The 25,619-nt window shown below is 34.9% G+C and overlaps 1 protein-coding gene across 1 annotated transcript in view; it reads right to left on the reverse strand.

Moving 5' to 3' along the window:
* Positions 1-1,395: 1,395 nt before the first annotated feature.
* The window catches only part of KPNA3 (karyopherin subunit alpha 3), an 86,459-nt gene continuing 62,235 nt past the window's right edge, over positions 1,396-25,619 (reverse strand). Inside the window, exons 8-17 of the mRNA XM_004433670.3 lie at positions 24,418-24,504; positions 23,883-24,052; positions 22,633-22,677; positions 10,330-10,461; positions 9,251-9,379; positions 6,940-7,044; positions 6,771-6,842; positions 6,452-6,614; positions 4,488-4,582; positions 1,396-3,941 (exon numbers count right to left, since the gene is read on the reverse strand). Coding sequence (XP_004433727.1) covers positions 3,843-3,941; positions 4,488-4,582; positions 6,452-6,614; positions 6,771-6,842; positions 6,940-7,044; positions 9,251-9,379; positions 10,330-10,461; positions 22,633-22,677; positions 23,883-24,052; positions 24,418-24,504 — 1,097 coding nt within the window. The 3' untranslated portion in view covers positions 1,396-3,842. The remainder of the gene's footprint in view (positions 3,942-4,487; positions 4,583-6,451; positions 6,615-6,770; positions 6,843-6,939; positions 7,045-9,250; positions 9,380-10,329; positions 10,462-22,632; positions 22,678-23,882; positions 24,053-24,417; positions 24,505-25,619) is intronic.

Genomic DNA, 25,619 nt, shown 5'->3' on the forward strand with positions numbered 1-25,619 from the left:
AAACATCCTACAATGCACAGGACAGCCCCCCACAACAAAGAATTACCCAACCTAAAATGTCAATATTGCAGGGTTTGAGGAACCCTGATTCAGCCCAAAGTTAGTTGAGGAATTTCATGGACCAATAAAGAAGCTAAGGATGTGAATAGGTTGCATCTCACATCCCTCTTCCTAAACACTTTCTCTTGATATAGTACTGAGCCCCATCTATATGTATGTGTGTACATATATGTATATAAGATAGAGCTCCATCTATATATAGTACTTTTTGAGAATCATTCTACCACTGTTTTTCAGCTATCAAATAGAATACAACATTTATGGAAAGAGTTCCTTTTAAACCTCAGACAAATGAATGGTGGGTTCGACAGAGCACTCCTTGGGTTATATGCCTTAAGACTTATGGCTTAATGTACAGAAATTATACTCCCTTTCTCCAAATAGATTTAATTAAAATTCCCCAGTTCAACTAGGGTTAAAAAAATTCATAACCATCACTGTAAGACAACTGTAACACTCATGAATTTTTACTTGAAATAATTAAATAATTAATCCCCTGAAAAGGACAACCCTTCTGAAGGAAATTATGGCAGTACTATCACATTTATTTACTTACACACTAACTTCTTTCAAAAATAATTTGAAGTGGTGGTATACAAAAGTGAAAATATTTGTAAACTCAAAAGTTCGGTTTCTCTTTTGTTCTTTTAATTAATCCCAGATTTCATGTAGAGCCACAACTTCTACCTAACAAGTTAAAACTTTCAGGTTTACTTCAATTACTATCTTCCGTAGTTCTTGTTTTCATGGGTAGACAGACCTTAAATAAAGTTTGAATTTTTGTTTCATCAAAGTCATAATTACACTATCTTCTCAAATGGTCTTTCCCTAAGTTACGGTATTTAAACCTGAGACACGCAGAGAGAACACCACGTCATGACAAAGGCAGACACTGAGTGATGCAGCTCCAGGCCGAGGAGGCCAAGGACTGCGGGCAACCAACGGAGGCCAGGAAGAGACAAGGAAGGGTCCTCCCCTCGAGCCCACAGAGGGAGCCGTCACCTTGATTTCAGACTTCTAGTCTTCAGAACTGTGCAACCAGTTTCTATTGTTTTAAGCCACTTGGTCTGTGGTACTTTGTTATGGCAGCTTAGGAAATTAATATAGATTTTGGTTCTTCTTATTTGTCACAAAATACTCTTAAATCTTCCATTGTTATTGGCCATCCTGCTTTGTTATACTGGAATGGATATATTACAATACAATGAAAGAGTAATTCATGATTATTGTGACTGATGTTTGAAAAATAATTTCAAATTTAAATTTAACCATATAGAAAACAAAAATAGGAAATTAAGATACTTTTAGAAATAAGTTCTTCAGTGTTTTATCATATTTGATAGCAGCTTTTTTTATTGGTTACAAAACCTAAGCCCATATACAAAATTAGGAACACATTTAGATGCCTCTTTTGAAAGAACGTTTTAGTTGTTTTTAACTGAGTTTAAAAAAAATAAAAACAATGCAATTTTTCAACACTGTTTTGAAAACTTAAAAGTGCAGCAATATACTTAGTTTCCTTTATCTATGAAATGGTGCAATTCCAATTCCAAACTGATAAGGTCACAACAAATTGAATCAAGCAAATGCATACATACGTCTGCACTACTTGATGCTAATGTTCACTTATGTTAGTTTGCACTTAAAACACAAGAGGAAATAGGAATCGGCACAGTAGAGGCCCAATTTAATCTCAATGTGTGCAAAATTTAAAAGGTAACTGTCGGTAAGTATGGAGAGTCCAGAAGAAACTAAACTGGAAGGGGTACAGTTCACAATGTCAAGAAGATTTGGACTTTAAGGGTTTCACCGAAGTTTGTGACCTTCATTAGCTTTGACTTTGTTATTCCTACTTTTAGTGAACACCACACAGTTTCAAAAATTTAGACTACAGAGTCTGAATAGGATGCAGTTACCATATGAAGCTTTAACTCAAAATTTGGATAAAGAAAAAAAGGCACAATGAACTTCAACTCAATTTTATGTGCACAAGAGTTGAAAAATCTGAGCCACCTTAAAGAGAAATTGATTCTAAAATTTATAAAACCTATAAATAATCAGAGGCCAAACCACTATATTAAAACAGATTCTCTAGCAAGTAAAAATCTTGCATTTTAAACATACGCTTGTATCCACTTTAGATACAAGACAAAACTCACTCTTTAAAGTGGCTCCACCTTGGCAGATACATATATTTGTAATGAATGCACACCTGCTATGTGTTGTTTATCAGTGAAAACACCCCAGCTGATTCACAAAGCTCTGATGGCATCTGTCTCATCTTCATCACAGTAAATACACCCCCCCCATCAGATAACTAAATTAGTTTTGATTTTCTATCCCTTCACATCAATGCATTGGGAGATTATACCCAGTAAACAATAGCAACAAAACCATTTCCATGACAGCACAAATTATTCAGTTTAAAAATTTTCAAATCCATATTCTTTCATTAATAACTGGGTCAGACAATTTACGAAAAGCAATGACTTTACATAGCAATACCAGATTTTGCAGAATTATTTAAAGATCACTGCAAATCAGGTTTATGTTAAATAACTGCAAATTATTCCTCTACACAGATCCTTGTCTGAGTCTTTTAATATGTGAATATGCTTTTAGAGTAGGATCTGAATTAACTTTCCCAATACTCAAAAGAATGAAGTTTTATGACACTTCTAAATAGTTGCTGGTTTGTTGCCAACCACATTATCAAAAGCACTGTTACTAAGTAAAAAATATTTTAAGACTAAATTACAGTAAACATGAAAGCTCCACAGTTTAAACCCAATATAAATCAACCATATCCAATTATCAATTTAAAACGAAAAATATTAACTCCTGAAAGCTGAAAGCAAGATTTTCTTTTTTAACATCACCAATGGGTACTGTAGACCTTTGTTTTTCTGTTTTTTGTTTGTTTTGCAGGGACTCTTGCTTTCAACTTAAACAGAAGTTCAAGTCCGTAACAGGTTGCAGCTCAGGTAAAATACCATGCACAGCATTTGATTACTTCAAAACAGCAGGAACACACAGGCTGAAGTGAGTGGTCAAATAGGGCTTGCTGTTCTCAAAAATTAGGTATAATGGCGAAAGCATTACCATCCATAGCTAAAGTTCTTCCTCCAACCCTGGCTTCTGAGGCAGATAATAAACACATCAATTACTGGTAGATGAAGTACAGTTTTTTAAAACTTATCTGTTTAATCAATAACCAAGTTTCTTTTTTTAAGTTACTTTTTTTGTGTGTCAGTTCCACCAATGAAAATCATTTGGCTTGTACTTTAAAATCTATTCTTCCACATAAAGAATATGAAAATATGTTTGTGGAGGACAATGATGGAGGCTCAGATCAGACTGCACCTCTTTAAAGTCGTCCCACGTGTATATGCATCATACCAAAGTGTCTTGATCCACAGCGCACCATTTTCCAAAGGAATATCAAGTGGGCAGCTGACATGCCACCACTATGGAACATTCTAAACCGGAGATTGCAGTTGTCAGCGTGTGGCACCAGGGAACAGGGAAGAATAGGGTAGTTGAGATTGTTAAGGAGAATTCTGAAACAGTTTAGGAAATCATGCATATGCATTTACAGTCCATGTGATAGTGACTTTTGGCAACTGCAAAGTGACTGAGACATGGCTTGCTTTAGAAGCATCAAAATGAAGAGGCATGTGTGTTTTGGAGCCTTTTGTTGTTGTTATTGTTTTTCTTGTCATTTGGTAGCCATCTGTGGTGCTTCATATTGAATGTGGGAAAGATGCTGCACTCAATTGAACTTAAAAATTAAATTCTTTTGTTTGAAGGTTGGCGGTTGGGTCAAAATTGTAAGTACCTCCTTGTGTTGCTTCAGGAATGAGGCTAGGATCTTCATCAATCTATAAAAAGCGAGAAAAAAATCCTTATTATTCTAAGATACTATATATTATGGTGTAAGCAGAATTACTTCTTAGGAGAGAATTTTGTATGAATGCCTTAATCACCGAAAAATATTTAAGTAAATCAATAATAATATTACTAAGAAACTTAATGATGTAAAATTGAACACACTTTTAAAAATTGCTCCGTTCTTAAGTTACTGTATCTGTAGGTTTATTTTACTTACCTGAACATACATCATTTCTGTAATTACTACTTCTTCCCATTTAACACATTACAAATGCCAATAAGAACTGTTTTTACAATTTTAGTTTATAATGAAGTTTCAGACATAGTATTTAAGAAAACTGATGGAAAACAATCATTAATTTTTTAAAATTTATAATTTTAAAAATAACTGGAAAAATGCCATCTCAAGAGTATCTGATAGAAATATAGTATAAATTTAAGTCATATAAATGATAAAACGAAAATTCTTAGTAAACTTACATTATGTATAGGGTTCAAGGTACTTGCAGACACACTACACTTTAATATATACTTACATCATCACCAGAGAAATACTGATCTATGATTTCAAATGCTAATTTATATATGTCTTCATTTTCGTGTTGCTGTAAAACTTCGATTTTTTCCAAACCTGATACAAATAAAATAATCAAAATAATTAAGCAGATACTAATAAAAACTGTGCTTGTTTTAATCATAGAAAATCCTAAAGAACTCACAACACCCTCCCATCGCCCCCCAAAGATAACAGGTTAATCTGGAAAATAGAAAAAAATCTGAGCTGCTCTGGTCAGAGGACGAGCATGCCACTAATTTCTTCCTCTTTAGAAGCCCTTGAGTTTAAAAAACACCTAAACACTCCATCTGACAGGTGAGGAAGCTGTGGCACAGAGACGTAAAGGGATTTACTTCAGGTTACGTGGCAAGTTAGTGACAGAACTAGAATCAAGATCTCCCTCGACTGCTTTAGTATAATCATACAGTCTCATATGGTAATTTTTATCTTTCTCTTTGTTTTCCAAAAGTTATTACTTCTACATAACTACAAAAATAAGTTTTCAGAAACTTAATGATTGATATAAATAGAAGATAAAACTAGAATAGGGTGCTTATGTCCTATAGCCACAGTGAATTTGGGAAATAATTTTTCAGAACAGTAACTGTAGAATACCTTTATTTATATTCCCAATATATTTACTTGATGCATCAGATGTAAAGGTCTAGAAATTTAAATCCTTAATAATGAATATTCTTCTTTGAAATGTCTTTTTAGCTAGGTTATTTTGAAATAGTTGCATTTTTTTCTTTATATAGTAATATGCAAACCAGAAAAATGGGAAGATAGGTGTCAAAGATAATGGATGTAAAGTGCTTTATAAAATTATAAAATACTAAGCAAATATGTATCCTAATTATAAGTATTACTCCCATAGACAGAAGCAACTATACTGATAAAAAGCTGAAGACTAACAATTCTGTAGCTTAAGCTTTCTGGGTTAAGTTGTTATGACCCAGATTACAATGCTAATTTCAAATTGTCTTGAAAAGTAAAACATTTTAAAACCAGAATGAGCAGTGAATTAATAGTACGAAGGTCTGGATTTTAATTAAGCTTCTATTACTAACTACTTCTATGACCATGGACAAGCCTCCTTAACATCTCTAGGATAATTTCTTCTTATTATTAAGAAAATACGTCCAGTCTGAATAGTCTATGATGCCATCACATTTGTTTATCTTAAAAAAATAAACTAGGTAGTATAAGCATACAAATTAGTCAAAAAAATGTTTAAAATAAAACACATTAGGATAAATTAATGTTTGGGCAATTTAGTACATATTGAACAGGTACCTTTAAAAATAGAATTTTAAAATATATGCTTCATATGTTATTACTAGAGAAAATAATGATATAGTATTTCAAATCACAGTTCTTTCTCATTAAAATTTCAAAGTAACTTTTGTAGTAAAACTTTAGCATGCAGTTCTGGCAATCATAAAACTGAAATAAAGTATCTAGGTGACTCCAAAATCATTCAACTTTTCCAACAATATGGAATAGTATTACACAAAGTAAGGTCCACAGAATCACATGATAATAGGTATAACATGAAAAAAAGTGTTTCTCTGTCAAGGAGTTTGAGAAATGCTGGATTAAACAAAGCTTGTAAGATTCTCTACTGTTGTGGTTCTCAGAGCTTTTAATTTGCTCTCACGCACTGTGACTTGAAGAGGAGTATCTGTGTTTTCCAAAAAGCAATGTGAACCTCTAGAAGGTTATGGGGTGACCTGCACAAACCAGTTTTTCCAAAGGACAGACTAATGTTTTCTGGAAAATCTTCTTGGAATGCTAATATAATGAATAAAGAACAGCAACATTCTTTGATGATGTAAGAGCAATGTCTCCTAATAGTTTTCCTTCTAATTAGTTGTCTCTAAAGGAACTAATGTTTCAGAGTTCCAGTGCTCAACTATTTTTCTTCAATCAACCCACTCTTACCTCCACATTCTTCTATTATTTCAGCTATTGTGCTTGCTTCATCACCAGCCATTATCAGAATGTTTTTCAGACCATCTAGAACCACCTGAACAACTTGAGAATCTTTTACTGACAGTAAATTACAGAACGGTGGTATTACATTCTGCTGTACAAGGTACTCAACCTAGACAACAAAAGAGAAGAAATCTTTTTATTTATATCTGTTTTCCCCAAAAAGAACAAAGTACAGGGCTTATAAACAACCAGCAATTCCTAAACATAAGAGAGTAGTATACTTTCCAATATTAACAATCATTACAGTTAGTTTTTCCAAACTCACCTGATCTTTTCTGCCACTTATCGTTAAGTTGCTAATTGCCCAAGCAGCTTCTTTTTGTGTTCCAAAGTCCCCCTGAAGGTTAAAAAAGAAATGATAACATAAATTCTTTATTCAAAAAGTTTTAGTTTTAATACACTAACAGACATGGTGAACTGGTAATATGACTGACCTTAGCAAGCTGATGAATAATCATAGGAATTAATCCAGCATCTATTACAGCTTGAACTTGTTGCTGGTTGCCTGCTGTTATGTTGGAAAGGAACCACACTGCTTCCTATAATTGAACAAAATACAGAACACCTTTATTTGAAAAATTATATCTTTAATGCATTTGTATTTTTATTTTAATGTAGTTTATACATACAATAACAAAATCACCTGAGTTGCATTAAGGGGAATGCATCTAAAAAGTGATTAGGTTATACAGAATCTCCCTCCCATTTTAAAAAAGTTATAAGGAAACTTCTATTCCATAATATTTGGGCCCTGTTAACCTAGTATTTTATCCATTCAATAATATGTAAGCCTACTATAAGCTAGGCACTATTTTAGACAATGGTGATATGGCAGTAAACAAAACAACAAAAAAATCTTTACTCATGGAGCTCACATTTTTGGTGCATGAGCTCCCTCTAAAAAACAGATGACAGAAATAAATAAAAGACTGAATTTCCTAATATTTTGTTAAAACTCCTTCTAAGAAAGGTCAATTGCTTTATTGCAAAAACATTTACTTGCAAGATATATTAGAAATTAAGCATCTAACTAGTCTAGGATGGATCTATATAAATTTTATTGTAACCTTAAAGGATCTCTAAGTTACAAAGAAATAGGTTTATCGTAATTTTAGTGTCAAATGTGTCTCTTCTTCCTCCTCCACAATTAAGAGTTAACTGTAAATTTATTTTGCCATCCAGTTGTGGCAAGATGTTAACAATTAGTGAATTGGTGTTTAGAGTATATGGGTGTTCACTATACTATTCTTGCAAATTTCTTGTAGGTTTGAAAATTTTCAAACTAAAATGTTGAGGGAAAAGAAACTGAGTTGGTAACTTCTACCTCCAAGGTCCCATGATGGTCCCAGGATGCAAGTAACAAATGCTCAAGGTAAAAACTACTGAAGCAACTAACTGCCTGCTGAAGCTGGGTAGGGACCTATATGAACTCTCTTTCTTTCCTCATGAGAACTTCACTTAGAGCATATCACATCACAGGCCGGAACTTCTCCCCACCCCCTTCCGTCCAGCTTCCTCACTTCTTAGCTCTGTTTCCAATTATGGAGCACATTTAGCTGTAAAAATCACCTATATTATTGAAAGTTCTACCGTAAAACTAACTGGCTTTTTTCCCTTCACTGGAACAAATGTATCTATAAAACGTGATTTTTGACAACATATTTTTCTATAAGAATCCAACTGTCAAACTGCAGTCAAGCAACTATATAACTATAGCTATGACAGAATAAACAATCAATTCTGCTGGTTTTGGGGATGGTGGCATTTCAGGCAGATAAAACTGCATTAAACTAAATGCAAACCAAAACCACGAGATACCACTTCACATCTACTAGGGTGGCTATAAAAATAATAATAATAAAAAAAAGGAAGTGCAACCCTCATACATTGCATGCGGGGTTGTAAAATGGGGCAGCCACTAGGGAAAACAGTTTGGCAGTTCCTCAAAAAGCTAAACGTAGAATTACCATATGACCTAGCAATTCTACTCCTAGATATTTACCCAAAGGAACTGAAACCAGGGACTCAATAGACACTTGTATGCCAATGTTCACAGCAGCATTATTCACAATAGCCAAAAGGTAAAAACAATTCAAGTGTCCATCAACAGACGAATGGACAAAATGTGGTGTATATATATGTACAATGGAATATTTATTCAGCCACAAAAAGGAATGAAGTTTTGATATACGCTCCAAGATGGATGAACCTTGAACACATTATGCAATGTGAAATAAGCCAGACACCAGAACGCTTAAGTACATATTTAACAATTAATAATAAGTTTTTATTTCAAGCTTGAAATCTTAAAAAAGCAATTTTTATGATCCTTTAATTTAAGCACTGCACTTTTAGGTCCAATGTAATTTCAGAGAGGGATTAAATTATCATCTATTTGTTTATAAAGGATACCAGCCATCTAATGGGAAATTCTGTATGTACCCTCACCTCTAATGAGAGGTGAGAGTAAATTAGTGTCTACTAATTTACTACTGCTCGACCTATTTAAATAAAAACATTGGGTTAGTATAAAAATAATTTTTATTCTGTGATGATCAGGGCAGCACTTATAGCAAGCAATTAAAAATTGAAACAAAATAACTGCAGAGCTGATCTGAAATAATTCTCACCTTAAACTGCAGTGGTTTTGAAGAAAATCACAATCAATTAGCAACAGAAACAGGGGGCAGTTAAAAATGAGTGAGACAGAAAAAAATCCGACAATGAGGATATTACATGCCTTACCTTATTTATCTTCTCTTTTGGGTGTGATAAGAGATTTGGGAAGTGTGACAGGACATCACAGTTGAGAACAACTTGGGTCTGCTCGTCAGTACCAGTCACTATGTTGCCAACCGCTCTGAGTGCTGCTGTCTGGGGTGGGGATAAAAATGTTTTTGATGAATTTATTTGTTTATGATGAAACTGATTCTATATTTTTCATAATCCTAAGAAAATGTACAAATGCAAGGGGTGAATGATTAACATTTAGTGCATTCTTATACAAAGCATTATGCAGAGGTGAGAAGCAATTTTGAATTTTAAATAATAGTCTTATGAAAAATGGAACTATATGGAAAAAAATGTTGGAAAAAAGATTAAAAAAATAAAAGTAAATTAAAACAAAACATGTAAAGGTCCATTTTTAAGAGCAGCTGTTTTTATCTATTACTAAACTGGCACCACAGAAAAATTTTAATAAATGCCTGGAATGGGCACACATTTCCATCTAAAAAGTCACTTTGGCAGAAGAGGGATGAACAGATCTATCAGCCACCTAGCCCTAATTAGAGGAGAAATTAGAGACAGAAGAGAAAATGCAGTTAGGAGGCCATTGCAATTATCTGGAGGAAAGAAAATGAGTCTGGAACTAAATCAGTGGCTCTAGATACATAAGAAGACAGATTTGAAAGCTTTATAATAATGATTAACAGGATTTTGTAATAGAAGGGTAGTAAAAGGAAGAATCAAGGTTTCTAGCCTGGACTATGCTGTCCACTGAAAGGGGTATAGAAAGAGGAGCAGGTTTGTGGGAAGAAAGGATAAATTTCATTTCTGTCTGGTTGAAATGATAATGGAATGCTCAAAGGAGTTCTCAGAGGATATGTCTAAGGGCTCAAGGACAATTGGCTATGGGAGTCTGAAACTCAGCAAAGAATCTGGGTGCAATAAAGATTTGGAAATCAATAAAATCAAGTTCAGTAAAATAGCAGGAGAAATATGAAAGATACGTGCATACAGACAGAATTGAAGCCTGGCTGTGCAAGTTAACTGGTTATAGCAACACAATTTTACATAAATAAGAAAAATTTTTAAATACTTACTTGAACTTTCACTTCCTGGTGGCTCAGAAGGGGCACAAGAAATGGCACGACCCCTGAATCAATAACCATCTGTATCTGCTCGTTGCCTCCATCTGTCAGGTAGGACAGAGCCCAAACAGTATCTACAAGAATCTATAGGAAGTAAAAAAGAATTACAGGTTTATGTATTTGTTTGAATGCTTAAAATACATAACACACCTCAATGGTTGGTGACATAAAAAGTAATTAAATTTTATGTTTTAGCTTGGTGGCAAAAATGTCTGCTTAGCTGATAAATCTATTAAGTACTAGGTAACTCTCTCTCTCAATGCCTATCTCAGATCACTCTTCACAAAAATGAGACACAGAAGTCTGGGACAACCTCTACCCCAGCTTCTACATTTATATATCAGATAGAGGAATTTAAAAACAGGCAGAAAAGTAATTCTCCCTGCCCCCACAAATTGAGGACCTAATTATCACAAGGAAACACTTTATACACAGAATGACACCAATATACCACACTGCTTCAAGTCTAGAAGAGACCAAAAAGATCATCTATCTATGCTAGTGGTTTTCAAAACTGTTTAGCAATATAATTAATTTTTCAGACTATTAAAGTAAACAGATAAAAGAAATGACTTGGCATTTTAACTTTGAGAAAAAAATTAATTATTTGCAAAGTCCTTGAAAAATGTCCCTAATTGAAGAGCACAGAGTATAAACCATGCCCTATACCCATCTAATTTTGCAAATAATAAAAACCAAAAGATAGGCTCAGGTTTGTTGACTCATTCCAAGTCAAAGAGCTTGTATATAGCTCTCCTTGGTGTCTTTACAGAGGAATGCAAGCACAGGTTTTATCCATGTGAAACCCAGAGATGTTTCCTATTAGAGTACCCAAATTAAAGACATTCTGTTGCTCCAAAATAATAGCAGCCACCTGAATTCAAATCTCTCCACATAGCCTTCAAAAAGTATATGGATGAGTAGGAGCAAATAAAACCACATACAGCCCACACCTTCAGCATTACTAAGTCAGTGAACAGTATAAATTTCAAACTGCTGGTAAAAAGAGAAAAAATTAAATTCTAGCTTTTGTCTGGACTTCCTGCCCCAAGCCTGTGTGAGACTTCAGAGAAGAAGAGAGGAGAGTGAAGAGCTTAAAGGTACCATATCCTAGTAAAACTACTCCACATTACATTAGTGGGACAGAGATCATGTGGCCCGAAAAGCCTACAATGTTTACTATCTGTCCTTCACAGAAGAATTTGCTGACACCTTTACTAGAGGATGAGTTTCATTCAACTAGGAGATGACTGAGGAAATACCTCATTGTAGATCAAAGACTAATATAATTGTGGGGATAAAAGTGGAAGAATAATTTATAAATGATATATGTTCTGGAAAAATAGAAATATTGCAACTTCAAAAATGGGAAGACAGAAGCTATCCCTGAGAGCTGAGCCCATCTACCTACCATCCCACCCCAGCAGTAAGGCCTCCCTGCTAGTGGATGTGTGCAGATGCTATGTGTGTGAGCAAAGCCTGTCTACTACCCAGTCTGGCAGTAACAGGTAAAAAGACTTAAACAGATATCAGAGTCTCATAACACCCAAAATGTGCAGGCTACAACTGAAAATAACTCATCATACTAAGAACCAGGAACAACTCAACTAAAGGGAAAAGACAGTCAACAGATGCCAACACTGACAACGACACAGATAATGGAATTACCTGACAAGGATTTTAAAGTAACTATCATAAAATACTTCAGTGAGCAATTATGAACACACCTGAAATAAATAAAATACAGGAAGTTTCAGCAAAGAAATAGAAGACATAAAGAAGAACCTAAAAGGGGCCAGCCTGGTGGCGTAGCAGTTGGGTTTGAGCATTCCGCTTCAGTGGCCAGGGGTTCGCTGGTTCGGATCCTGGGCACGGACCTACTCACCACTCATCAAGCCATGCTGAGGCAGCGTCCTACATAGAGGAACTGGAAGGACCTACGACTAGGATATACAACTATGTACTGGGGCTTTAAAAAAGAGGAAGATTAGCAACAGATGTTAGCTCAGGGCCAATCTTCCTCAAAAAAACCCAAACAAACAAAAGAAGAACCGAATGGAAAATTAAAACTGAAAAATTTAGTAACCAAAATTTAAAAAACTCACTGGAAGGACTCAACAGCAGAATGGAAAGAGGAAAAAAAAATCAACGAACTCAGAAATAAATCAATACAAATCATCCAATCTGAACAACAGGAAAAGAAAAAAAAGATCGCAAAGAAATGAACAGCGCTTGAGGGACTTCTAGGATAATAACAAAAGATCTAACAATTGTGCCATCAGAGTCCCAGAAAGAGAAGTAAAACTGAAAAAATATTTGAAGAAATAATGGCAGAAAATTTTCCAAATTTGACAAAAGACATAAATCTACAGATTCAAAAATGGGAAGATCAGGTGGGAGAAAATAGAATAAGCTCACCAACTGCTGTACAAGTTAAGGACAGGAGTCAAAAAATACCACTGAAAACTGTCAAACCAGATAGGAAAAAAGAAAAGTGCGTTATAGGAGGTATAAGTATAAAGGTAACATTAGAACAAAAACAAACCTTCCTAAAGGCCAAAAGAAATTTTAAGAAGAGAAAAAGCAGACTAAGTAGAAAATAAACATACAGAAATTATAACACAAAATAATATGACTGAATTGAAACCAAACGTCAAACAACGTCAACAGGCTGAATCCACCTATAACAAGAAAAAGATTTTCAAATTGGCTCCCCAAACTAAACTCAACTCTATGCTGTATACGAGAGACACACCTAAAACTAATTCAGAAAGGCTAAAAATAAAGGGATGAGCAACGGTACACCAAGTAAATGATAAGAAAACAGGGACTATAATCTTGTTAGCAGACCAGGAGAATTTAGGCTAACAAGCATTACAAAGAACAAAGAAGGCCACTTTATAAAGCTAAATCCCACAGTTTAAAATGAATATATAACAAACATCTATTCACCAAATAACCGTGCAAACACATTACAAAGCAGAAACTAAAAAGATACAAGAAAAAATATATAAAAATACACTAATAACAGATTTTCACACCGTACTGTCAGTATGACGGAGGTCAAGGAGACAAAAAATGAGGATACAGAGCTTATGAATATATACTGAAATTTATACCTTGATAATAGATGATATAACTTGTATATGGAGCACAAGAATCATGTTAGGTCCAAAGGAAACATAAATTACATAAAGCAGAAATATTACCAAACTATTACAAGGTAATAAAATTAGACATTAACAAAATAAAAACCAAAAGGCTTTCCATATGGAAATTTAAAAGGCTTATATCAAACAACTCTTGGATCAAAAAGAAAATACAAAAAAATTTATAAAATTTCTAGAAAATTATAATGAGAACACCACATATCAGAATCGATGAGATTCATTTAAAGCAATGGTCAAAGGAAAGTTCATAGCCTTAAAAATTGTATACAACAGAACTAAAAGAATAAAAATAAATAAATTCCAAATCAAAAGCTAGAAAACACAGAGTAAACCAAAAGAAAGAAAAAAGAGGGGCTGGCCCTGTGGCTTAGTGGTTAAGTGTGCGCGCTACTGGTGGCCCGGGTTCGGATCCCAGGCGCTCACCGACACACCGCTTCTCCGGCCATGCTGAGGTGGCGTCCCACATACAGCAACTAGAAGGATGTGCAACTATGACATACAACTATCTACTGGGCTTTGGGGAGAAAAAGGGAAAAAAAGGAGGAGGATTGGCAACAGATGTTAGCTGAAGGCTGGTCTTCCTCAGCAAAAAGAGGAGGATTGGCATGGATGTTAGCTCAGGGCTGAACTTCCTCACAAAAAAAAAAAAAAAAGAAAAGAAAAAAGAAAGAAAGAATACAAAAGTAGAAAGTAATGAGGTAAAGAACAGAAAAATCATAGAGCTAATAAATAAACAGAAATCCTGGTTCTCCGAAAAAATTAAAATAGAAAAAGTCCTAGCTAACTTAACTAGAAAAACGGTGGGGAGGAAGAGCACAAATATACAAAATAAGAAATGATGAGGAAAATATCCTTGAAATAGCAAATTAAAACAACAAAAAAATCATAGACTACTTTGCATACTTACATGCAATCTAAGTTGAAAACCTAGATGAAATGAATAATTTCCTAAGACAATAGTTTACAAAAACTGACCTCAGTAGAGAAAGAGAGCTTAAATAAAGCCAATTTCCATAGCAAAAATAGATAAAATTATAAAGGAACTAACCTAACAAAATGTTAAGACCCAAAAGGTTTCAAGGGGGAAACTACCAAATCTTCAAAAATCAGATAGACCCAATGCTATGTAAATTGTTCCAGAGCGTAGAAAATAAAGGAAGCATAATGTTAATACTTAAACTTTAAAAATGCATAAAAATACAATATTAATACCTAACAAAGACAGCATAAAAAAATAAAACTGCAGACCAATATCACTTATGTGAATATTGATGCAAAAATTCTAAATAAAATATTAGTGAACAGGATCCTACATCACATTAAGAAAATAATATATGGGCCGGCTCCATGGCTTAGCGGTTAAGGGCGTGCGCTCTGATGCTGGCGGCCCGGGTTCGGATCCCGGGCGCGCCCCAAGGCACCACTTCTCCGTCCAACGCGAGGCCGAGTCCCACGTACAGCAACTAGAAGGATGTGAACCTACGACATACAACTGTCTACTGGGGCTTTGGGGGGAAAAAAATGAATAAATAAAATCTTTAAAAAAAAAAAAAAAAAAAAGAAAATAATATATGATGGTCAAGTGGGATTATTCAAGGAATGCAAGGATGGTTCAATTTTAGGAATATCATTAATGTATGTCATATTAACAGATTTAAGGGAAAAAATCATGATTATCTCCATAGACACTGAAAAATTCAACACCCAATCTTGATGCCAACACTCAAAATAGGATTTTATAGATATTTCTTTAACATAATAAAACATCTATAACTCAGAAAAAAAAACTAGATTCAACAAAAGATTGATAAATTTGATTACATAACAAAGAAAAAGTTTACATGGCAAAATATATCAAAAATCAAAGACAAAAGATAAATTAGGAAAATATTTGAAATATGTATCACAAATAAAGAACTAATGTCCTTAATCTATAAAGAACTCTTAAAAACTAAGAAAAAAGACGAAAAACCTGATAGAAAAACAGGCAATAAATAACAGGCTATTTGCAAAGATATAAAAATGGCGCTTAAACATAGGAAATCATGTTCAACTTCAGTCTTAAAAAGTGAAATACAAATTAAAACTGAGATACAGTTTCTCACTATCAGACTGGCAAAAATTAAAAATGTTAACAACACACTCTATTGGCAAGGCTATGGAGAAAAGTCACTTTTGTATGATGCTGCTGGGAATGCAAAATGGCATAGGCCCTAAGGCAGGGAATTTGGTAGTATGTAACAAAATTACAATGCATTCAGTCTTTGACCTAGCAATCCTGCTTCTAGGAATTTAGCTTGAAGCATATTTCCAACAACATGAAAATACACAAGATTATTCACTGCTACATTATTTATATTTGGAAAATTCAGGAACTAGCCTAAATGTCTATCCACAATAGTATTATCCACAATAGTATGTTTCATTAAATCATGTCCACAAACGGAACACTGTGCAGAATGATACTGGTTGCCTTGGCCTGCGATGTTTTATGAGGCTGCTAAGTGAAATGTAACTTTTTTTCATTACATGGCTCCTACTATTAGCAGAAAATCATTTTTTTCCCTAACACACAGAGGCCTACAAAAAGGAACTACTCAAAGTTTTTAAGCTGAGATCAGTTACTGGTTTTCGGTGGGATCTCCATGACAATATCTCAAAGGCTGGTAGGGGAAAGTAAGCTATAGCTAGGTCTTAGGTCCCCTGAATTTTGTTTTATAATATATTAGGCCTTAATTGAAAATTTCATTTAAAAAATGCTTTAAAAACTTTGCAATTCACAAACAAGATAATCAGGCCATTCCAGTTTCTTCTGTTTTCACCCAAGTTCTCTTTCCTCATCTCCATTATCAGGCTATCAGCTGCTCAATGTCTTTGATGCTTATAATTTCACACTTTGCTGCCTTTTCCCATCTGAGCTGCTTCTGCTATTTTACACTTTCTCCTCTGCTATTATTTTCTCTTGGTTTTCCCTTTTTCTTGATTTCTGTGCTAACCTACCTGGCTTTTACAGCCACTAACAGTCAACGAGTGTACTCTTTTCCTTCTGGCTAATAATCTGTTTAATCATATGCCAACAAAGTCTTCAGCAATCCTGGGTGACTTTATTTTTCACTATTTGTGTCTGTTTTTCTCTGCTAGGAGGCTTTAAAACTTTGTACACTTCAGCAACATTTCAGATACTTCAAGACTGCTAGTAAGCTGATCTCTAGACACACAGTAGGAGACATACATACACAAGCAAAAGACTGACAACTCTACAAGGTCAATGTTTTGAACTGACAATCCTCTTGAAAACTGGTATCATATAAGCCAACGGAAAATCTCTAGCAACCCAAAGTCTTCCAACAAGAATATGCTCAGCTCAAAGAGTTTCAATGATTGTCACCTCCAGTAAATATGCTAACAAATATCCTGTTAGGTACCATTACCGAAAATTGCTATTAACAAGTACAGCATTTCCTAGAAGAGTAGATGTCTGTGGAATGTCTATGGAATGTTAACGCCACACATGCTTCACAGGCAACTAGAGCTGAACCAAGTTACAACCGTATACTTACATTTAATCCTTATATGCAGTAAAGGGTAACTCAGGAGGCTTGGGGTGTTCAAATCCTGCACATTCCAAAGAAAGGACTGGCCCTTGATCAGCTCCTTCCAGATAACCTCTGCGCCTTTGGATTATGCTGCCTGATAACACTGTATGCCTGAGACCTTGGGCCAGACAGCCAGCTTATGCTAACAACGTGATTTTATGGTGAACAACTCTTTTCCTTTGCCTGGGGCCTTGGGTCATACTGTATCACTTTGACCTCTGGGAGAGGACAGAGCCTGAGTAGCTAAGGTCAGCCATGTGGGCTGTCCATGCCTATGAGATTGACTCTCAATAAAACCCTAGACACCAAAGTTCAGGAGCTTGTTGGTTGGCAATACTTCATATGTGCTGTCACACATGGTTGCTGGGAGAATAAGGTGCTGTTCTTACAACTCCATGGAGAGAGGACAACTGGAAGCTTGCACCTTTAGATTTCTTCCTAAACTCTGCCCTATGTGCCTTTTGCCTTTCTTGATTTTAATCTTGTGAAATAGTGAGAAATATATATATATTGGTCTATGCCCCTAGTTCCCAGCACAGAGCTCCTAAAACCCTTGTAAATTCCTAAGTGATAAGAGCACTGGGAGCATCTTTTGTTCTTTGAGGTGACTTTGGGTGGACTCCTGGATGCGGGCTGGTCACCAGAAAGACCATGATTAGAAGCTTGGAATTTTCAGCCACACTCCTCATCTTCCAGAGAGTGGAGAGGGGCTGGAAATGGAGTTATAATCTATCAAGCCCACATGAGGAAGCCTCCATAAAATCCAGTAGTAGGGGGTTCAGAGAGCTTCCAGGTTGGCGAACACATCCACACCAGGAGGATGCACCCCAACTCCACAAGAAGAGAAGCTCCTGTGCTAGAGACCCTCTCACACCTTGACTCTTGCCCTATGTATCTCTTCATCTGGCTCTTCATCTCTATCCTTTATCATATCTCCTTTAATAAACTGGTAAACGTAACTGTTTCCGTAAGTTCTGTGAGCCGCTCTAGAAAATTCGAACCCAAGGAGGCGGTTGTTGGAACCTCCAAACTACAGCCAGTGGGTCAGAAGCACAGGTGACAACCTGGGCTTTCAAGTGGCAACTGAAGTGTGCATGTGTAAGTGAGGGTGGGCCGTCTTGTGAGACTGAGCCCTTAACCTGTGGGACACTATCTCTGGGTAGACAGTGTCAGAATTGAGTTAAATTGTAGGACACCCAGCTGGTGTCACAGAGATTTGCTTGTTGTTGTGGCAGAAAATCTCCATACATTTGGTGACCAGAAGTGTCAGAAGTGAAGTGTTCTGTATGAGTACCAAAGGAGGCACACAGGAGAGAAACACACAGTAGGGAAGAACTGTGTTTTACCCTACATTGGAAGGAAGAAACAGAGTTTTTCCCAAACAAATCTGTATCCTTTTGCTGTAATAAACTATAAGCATGAGTGTAATAGCTTTTCAGTGATTCTTTCTAGCAATCACTGAAGCTAAGGGTGGTCTTGGGGACCCCCAACACACTTATCACCCAGTGTCACTAACAATCAAGTCTCAGCACATAACCAAACTGCTACTGACTAATTTCACTTGGAACAGCAGTGAAATAAGCTAGATTTATACCAAATGTTAGGTAACACTCCGAATTGTCTAGGCATGTCAAGCCATGGATGAACAACTTCAAAAAGGGCAGGAAAACCAAACGCTACAGAATCCTTGCAATTGCAAATTAACTTTAAGAAGCACAATAATTAGAAAGCAAATGAACACAGACTGACCAGAATCAGTCCAGATTTCTTCTCTAGTCCTCAGGGTCAATATTTAGTTTTTCTTCTAATGTCACATAGGCATATTAAAGTCCATAAACCACCTAATTATCTCCACACGCCAACCCAGCTTTTCCAGCCTTCTCACTAGTCATTGCCTCATAAATTCAGTCATTCCTGCTGCTATTCGTGTTTTCTGTTGTGTCCTACTCTAAAACCCAAGTTAGAAAGCTGAGTATTATCCCTGACTCATTTCTTCTCTCACCACCCATATCAAAACCAGCAAATTTATCACCTAAGCATTTCTCAAGTCTTCCCTTGTCTTTTTATTCCACATGTCTAAGCTCTAGCACTGGTCCTAATTTTCTCTCATCCATACCACAAAATCACCACTGATCTGTCTTCCCATCTCCACTTTCCCCTAAAATCTACACTTCACTTAGTGATGTGAACTGTCAATCCAAAATACAAATTAGACCCTTATTCATTCACTCACCAACAGCTACATAAAAAGGATACATGGCTTGTAAGGTAGTTTACAAGACCCTGCGTGATCTAGAACCAGCTAAATCTTCGCCTTATTTTTTCCCCACTCTTTGTTTTTTAATTTATGCTTCCATCTCTCTACTTTTAAAAATTCCTTTGCTGGTTCCTCTTCCCTTGCCGCCACTGCTCAAATTCAGAGAATTCCTTGGAATTAAATTTTTAGCCCTTTTTCTGAATCTTACTCAATGTCCATATTTTCATGAATTCCTTAAATAACTGATATATCTCAAATCTGTACTGCCTTTTCCTTCTTGGAAATACTGCTATGGGGGAACAACAAGTAAATAAAAATCAATGTGTCTGTCCTACAATAAACTCATCATCTTCCTCTACCAGTCTCATCCTTTTGCTTTATTCCTTCTGATAGTTCATGGCATTATTATCCATTCAAATATTGCCAAATTAGAAACAAACTAATTTTTACTTCTCCTTCTCTTTCATCTTTTCCTCTCAAAGTTCTAGTCACTTTCCCTCTTAACACTCAAATTTTTCCTCTCCTAACCATGACTGCTTCTAGTTCATACCTTCATCAACTTCCTTAAACCTACTATGATAGGAAAATAGGCCCATCTACATTCAAACCTTCCCCATTCCAAACCCTCCATACCTCTTCTAAGTTATCTGACTATAACAGATGTGAGCATATCACTCCTCCATTAAAAAATCTTTGATGACTCTGAACTGATTACAAGATAAAGCCAAAACTCTTTTAACATAGGATTCAAAACCCTGTAACTGGGCCAGCCCTGGTGGCCTAGTGGTTAAGTTTGGCGCGCTCCACTTTGGTGGCCTGGGTTCACTTCCCAGGCACAGACCTACACCACTGGTCAGTGGCCATGCTGTGGCGGTGGCCCACATACAAAATAGAGGAAGATTTGCAACAGATGTAAGCTCAGGGTGAATGTTCCTCAGCAAAAAACAAACAAACAAAAACCCTGCAACTTAACTCCCTGACAAATGTGTTGGGTTATTAACTACCTATATTCTCCAAACCCTCCATGTATCCTCTTGAGTCCTTAATATCTTTCCTCATGTACTTGAAATGACTTTTTCAACTTGACAAAATCCTACTAATTCTAGTTGTATGACTTCAGACAAATTACTTAACTATCTGCCTCTTTTACCACATTTCTAAGATGGAGATAATGACAGTACCAATCCCATAGGAGTTCTGTAAGGAATAAATGAGTTAACATATAAAAAGTACTTAAAACAGTGCCTCGCACATTTTAAACTCTTAATAAATACCAACTATTAACACAATCATCTTTGTTACCTCTGTCACCACTTCTACCACTGTCCTTCTCCTTACAATGCTTATTTCAAACGTTACTTTCTCTGAAGCTTTCTGGTTGCCAGAGAGAATATGTGCGTTCATAATCTAGCATTTTGGTCAGTCTTCTATTTTACTTTTTTTTCTTGTTTGTTTTCACAGCATACTGTGTGTTTATGTGATCGTGGTATGAAAAAGCATAGGCCTTGGACCTGGCTGCAATTCTCAGCTATGGCTCTTATTCACTGTATGACTTCAGTTAGGTTATTTTACTTTACTGTGCTTCAATCTCCTTATTTGTAAAATAGGAGAATAAAATTTATCTCATAAGGGTGCTGGTAAGAGATTACAGAAATAGATTCAGCATAACAAGTCACTGACAAAAGTTCATTCCTTTCACTCTTTTTACCTGATACTAATGTTGAGGTCTTAGAGGGCAGGGTCTCTATGTCTTCTTTATCTTTGAGCTTACAATTCATGGCACAATTCTGGGTTAAGTGGAATAATCTGTGAGTGTTTGTTAAACTTGATAAATATACCTATAACTACAGTACTTTGTCACTTTAGTACCCTGCCTTTGAAATAAACAGGACCAATGGATGGTGGAAGCTTTTACTTGCCTATAATCAATTCCATAATGTCCTGGGGTGGGGGGAGTCTTGAGGGAAATATCAGATATTTTGCATATTTCTCTTTTAATCTTGGCTGTTAGAAAGCTTGGAACTAAACTTAGCAGTCAAAAGCAATAAATACATTTTTTTTTGTATAATTTTACCTCCTCCTTAAGATATTAATTACTTTACATCTTTTGCTAAGTCATTTTTATAACCATTTCGAAAATACGATAGTATATAACCAAACAAGTTTCACTTAATTTTTATATTTCAAACGAATATGTCACAAATAAAGTTACTTAAATAATCTTTACAAGATTCCTTCCTAATAGCTTAAAATCCTAAAATGAACTAGAGAAATGTGGCTTAATATTTACGTATGAATTATACTGCCTCTCAAGAAATGTTAGCAAAGATGTATTTTCTTTATCCCAATGATATATCACACATAATTCTGGCATACACACACACACACGTATTCTATGTGTGTGTAAACGAAGAGAGGATCATAAAAACAGAAAGAGATCTTAGTCGGAACAATAGAGGCCAGATCAATGCTAGATCAATGCTAGAATCAATTCTAGAGTCACTGAAATTTATCCATTGTTTTACGCCACTGAAGAATAACATTTTGCCTTGCTACATATAGGAGAATTTTCGGATTGCCTAATAAAAAAACTTGCCAGAATATATATAGTAAATGCTTAGCTAAATCTCATCTAATGAACAAATCATCTAAAAATGCCTTCGCATTTAAAACTATACTTGATATTCTTCAATACTGTACCTCAAAAAGTTGTAGCCTAGGAGGCAGTGTAGTTTCACGGAAAGTACACAAGATCTGACATCAGAAGATCTCAATTTTGAATATTAACTTTGACCCTTACAAGCTCTGCGATGTTGGATAAGTTATTTAATCTTTCCCTGAGGCTCAGTTTCTTATTCTGTAAAATTGGGACAATAATACCTAGCCTACCTATTATAAGAATCAAATGAGATTAAAAAAATATAAAGGTGCTTTATAAAGTTTTTACCACTTTATAAATATTAATACTTAAAAACACTACTAACAATGATATGGATAAATAAATTAACTATATATGTGATAATTTCTCTTAAGTTAGCATTTTTGCTGTCTGGCTGATTTAAGATATAAACTTAATTTAACCTTAATCCTATTTCTGAAAAGTACTTATACATTGTGGAAGCTTGACAAGTTAGTAAGATATATGCTGACACTTATTAAAAGCCCAAAGAATAAATAAGCCTTCTAGTCCCATCAAGAGCAAAATCCCAAATCTAAGCTCTGCTTTACTTACGTTTATGTCCGTATGGTATATGAGGACACACAAAGCTGGCAAAATCTGAGGAAAGAAGATAAACAGTAAGTAACACTAGAGTTGATGAATATATCTTTGTAAAAATGAATAACTGTGATACAAAAAGCAGTAAATGCTATTTGCAGGGCAAGAATGACAACATTAAATTTGTTTGAATCTCTAGCAAGAAAATAAAAATCTGATAAATTCAATCTGATAAACCAAAAACATATTTCAGATGTCTAATTAAAATATCCAAATAAATCTGGCAGAGATTAATGTACCTTAATGAAAAAACATTTGTTTTCAATAACCTTCTTTATGACATATAATGTCAAGTGGAAAGAATGGAGATGCAAGTATACAGTCTAGCTAATTAAAAAAAGCTATTCTTAAAATTGCCATCGTTGTCTCACTTACCTGCTTAAAGTAAAATAAGATTTTATTTAATAAGATACTTGAGTCAAAATAAAGTTTTTGACCTCAGATTTAGTCAAGAAAATTATAACCAGTACAAAGTTTGTTTGTTGAATTCAGGCCTTACAGATCTTTTTTTTTAAATCTGGGAGAGGGGGACAAGGGGTGGGGGGAATCACACTAAGCACCTTTTCTTTCATCAGCAGAAGCTGATGAAAGATGTCAATTATAAAGATTCATAGTCAAGAGTTTTCTACGCAGTCAAGGGATTAAAAGTTACACAGGATTTTTAAAAACCTAAAATATTCAGATCCATTTATAAATTAAATGTAAATAGAAAAGTTTTTACTTTGTTTTAATTTGTAGATTTAACACAAAGTATGTGACACATTTAAGAAAATTCATTTGTCAGAAATCAAGGAAAATTTCAATTGGACTTAATGCAAACTCACTCAAGAACATCTGCATTTAAGTACACTAGTTTTATCTGTAGCAATCCCTCATTTTTTTAGTGTTAAACCAACATAGTAAATAAATCTTTGAGATTTTATTTTCTCTTTCGTATTTTTCTGTTGGAATTTTTTATGTTTTATTTTTATAAAAATAGTCGTTAAAAAATAAGAAATAGGGTGGACTGATATTCTTCCAGATGCCATAAGATACTCAACTTTTATTTCACAGGAGTCAAAAATTAAATATGACACATTACTTAAAAAAAAATCTCATACCTGCAATGAAATCAGTATATGCATTATCTGAGTCCCTGCGCATGAAAATCTGAAGCATAAACATAGGGAAAATATACCATCTGGCCTTTGTAATTCTTCATTTACCTCCTGAACTGTCTCCATGGGCGGTGGGGGGTCCTTATTCCTGCAGAGATTGACAATGACCCATGTGACGTTCCGAAGGAAGGTGATGGGAATGGAAGGATTGATGAAGGACAGAAGAGGTTTGACAACTCCCAGTGATATGACATAATCTCTACATTGAGGACCATCACCTACAGAAATGAAAATTGTATTTAAAAAAAAAATTACATTAAGGATGAGAAAGTCTGAAATGTATGCAATGGCTCATGTTGGGACACTGATGTTCTATGTTTCCTCACCATTAGTCAAGGGCATCAAGTGTTGCTGTTTCTCCAGATTTTGATTTGGGAAACACAAATTTAACCTACCAATCATGATAGCAAACTGCATAACTGTTTCAAAGAGGTACCATCTTAAGTTAGTATTTATGAGGCAAGAAGATAGTCAACCTATGTTAAAATTAGAGGAAACATAGTATGTAATGGCTATGCCAATGTAGGAAAAAAGTTAATTAAGTATCTTAATAGGAGTCTTTGCAAACTTAAATGCAACTTACCTATAATGTTTCCCAAAGCCCATACTGCTTGTTCACAAACATTCTGATGTGGTGAATGGAGAAGTCTCAGAAAAAGAGGTACCGCATCTATAATAAAGAAAAACTAATATTTATACTGCAAAACGTTGAAAAGTTTATAGATTTCAGCCTAAACAAGTTGATAAAATATACAAAGCCTGGTACACTATAGTTGCCCCATCATAGTTCACTGAGTGAATAAATGTGGTAGATACGTTTACCCTAAAAATAATCAATTTTAGTATTTTCCCCTGGCAATACTTGAGTAACATGCCTATTGACAGAATCTAAAAGTTGCTATTACATCATTAATTAAAAGAAAACAGCAGCATGAAATACTTACTATACTGTATTTAAAAACAAAGAGTTCCTATTTCAAACATGTAACCTTAAAATTCTATAAGACTTTAGTCAATGTGGTCCTAATTGCTGATACGGGGGTAACTAAAGAACTGATTATTCCTATTTCAGGCCTACCTTATATTTTAGAATAATTTATCATTATAATCATTACTCTTTATGTAACTTACAGGTTGGCCCAAATTCTAAAACACTGGTATCATACCCATTCCAGGTCAGAAACTAAGCATAAGCTAGATCACTTTTTCTCAAATTTCAGTCAATTGTATACTACCTCTAGGATTTTTTGCTGTTATCTCTACACTACCTGTATTATTTACTTAACATTTAAATTAAAATTGACTCACCCTTTTAACAGCTTTGAGATATAATTTACATGCAACATAACTTATCTGTTTAAGTATACAATTTAATGGCTTTTAGTATTTATACAGAGTTGTGTGGTCAGCACTACAATCTAACTTTACAACACTTCCATCACCCCCAAAAGAAATCCCATACCCATAGCAATCCTACTGCCCACTCCTCCAGCCCTAGTCAACCATTTAATCTGCTTTCTGTCTTTACAGGTTTTCCTGTTCTGGACATTTCATATAAATGAAATCATATAATATGTGGGGTTTTTTTGTGTTTGGCTTCTTTCATTTAGCATAATGTTTTTTGGGGTTCATCTATATTATAGCATGCATCAGCATTTCATTCTTTTGTATTGCTGAAGAGTATGCCACTGTATACCACAATCTATTTATCCACTCATTAGTTAATGGATATTAGGGTTATTTCCATTTTGGGGCTATTATGAGTAAGACTACTGCAAACATTCA

This window comes from Ceratotherium simum, chromosome 10 (assembly GCF_057802395.1).
Source record: "Ceratotherium simum simum isolate JZ-2026a chromosome 10, ASM5780239v1, whole genome shotgun sequence".
NCBI lineage: Eukaryota > Metazoa > Chordata > Mammalia > Perissodactyla > Rhinocerotidae > Ceratotherium > Ceratotherium simum.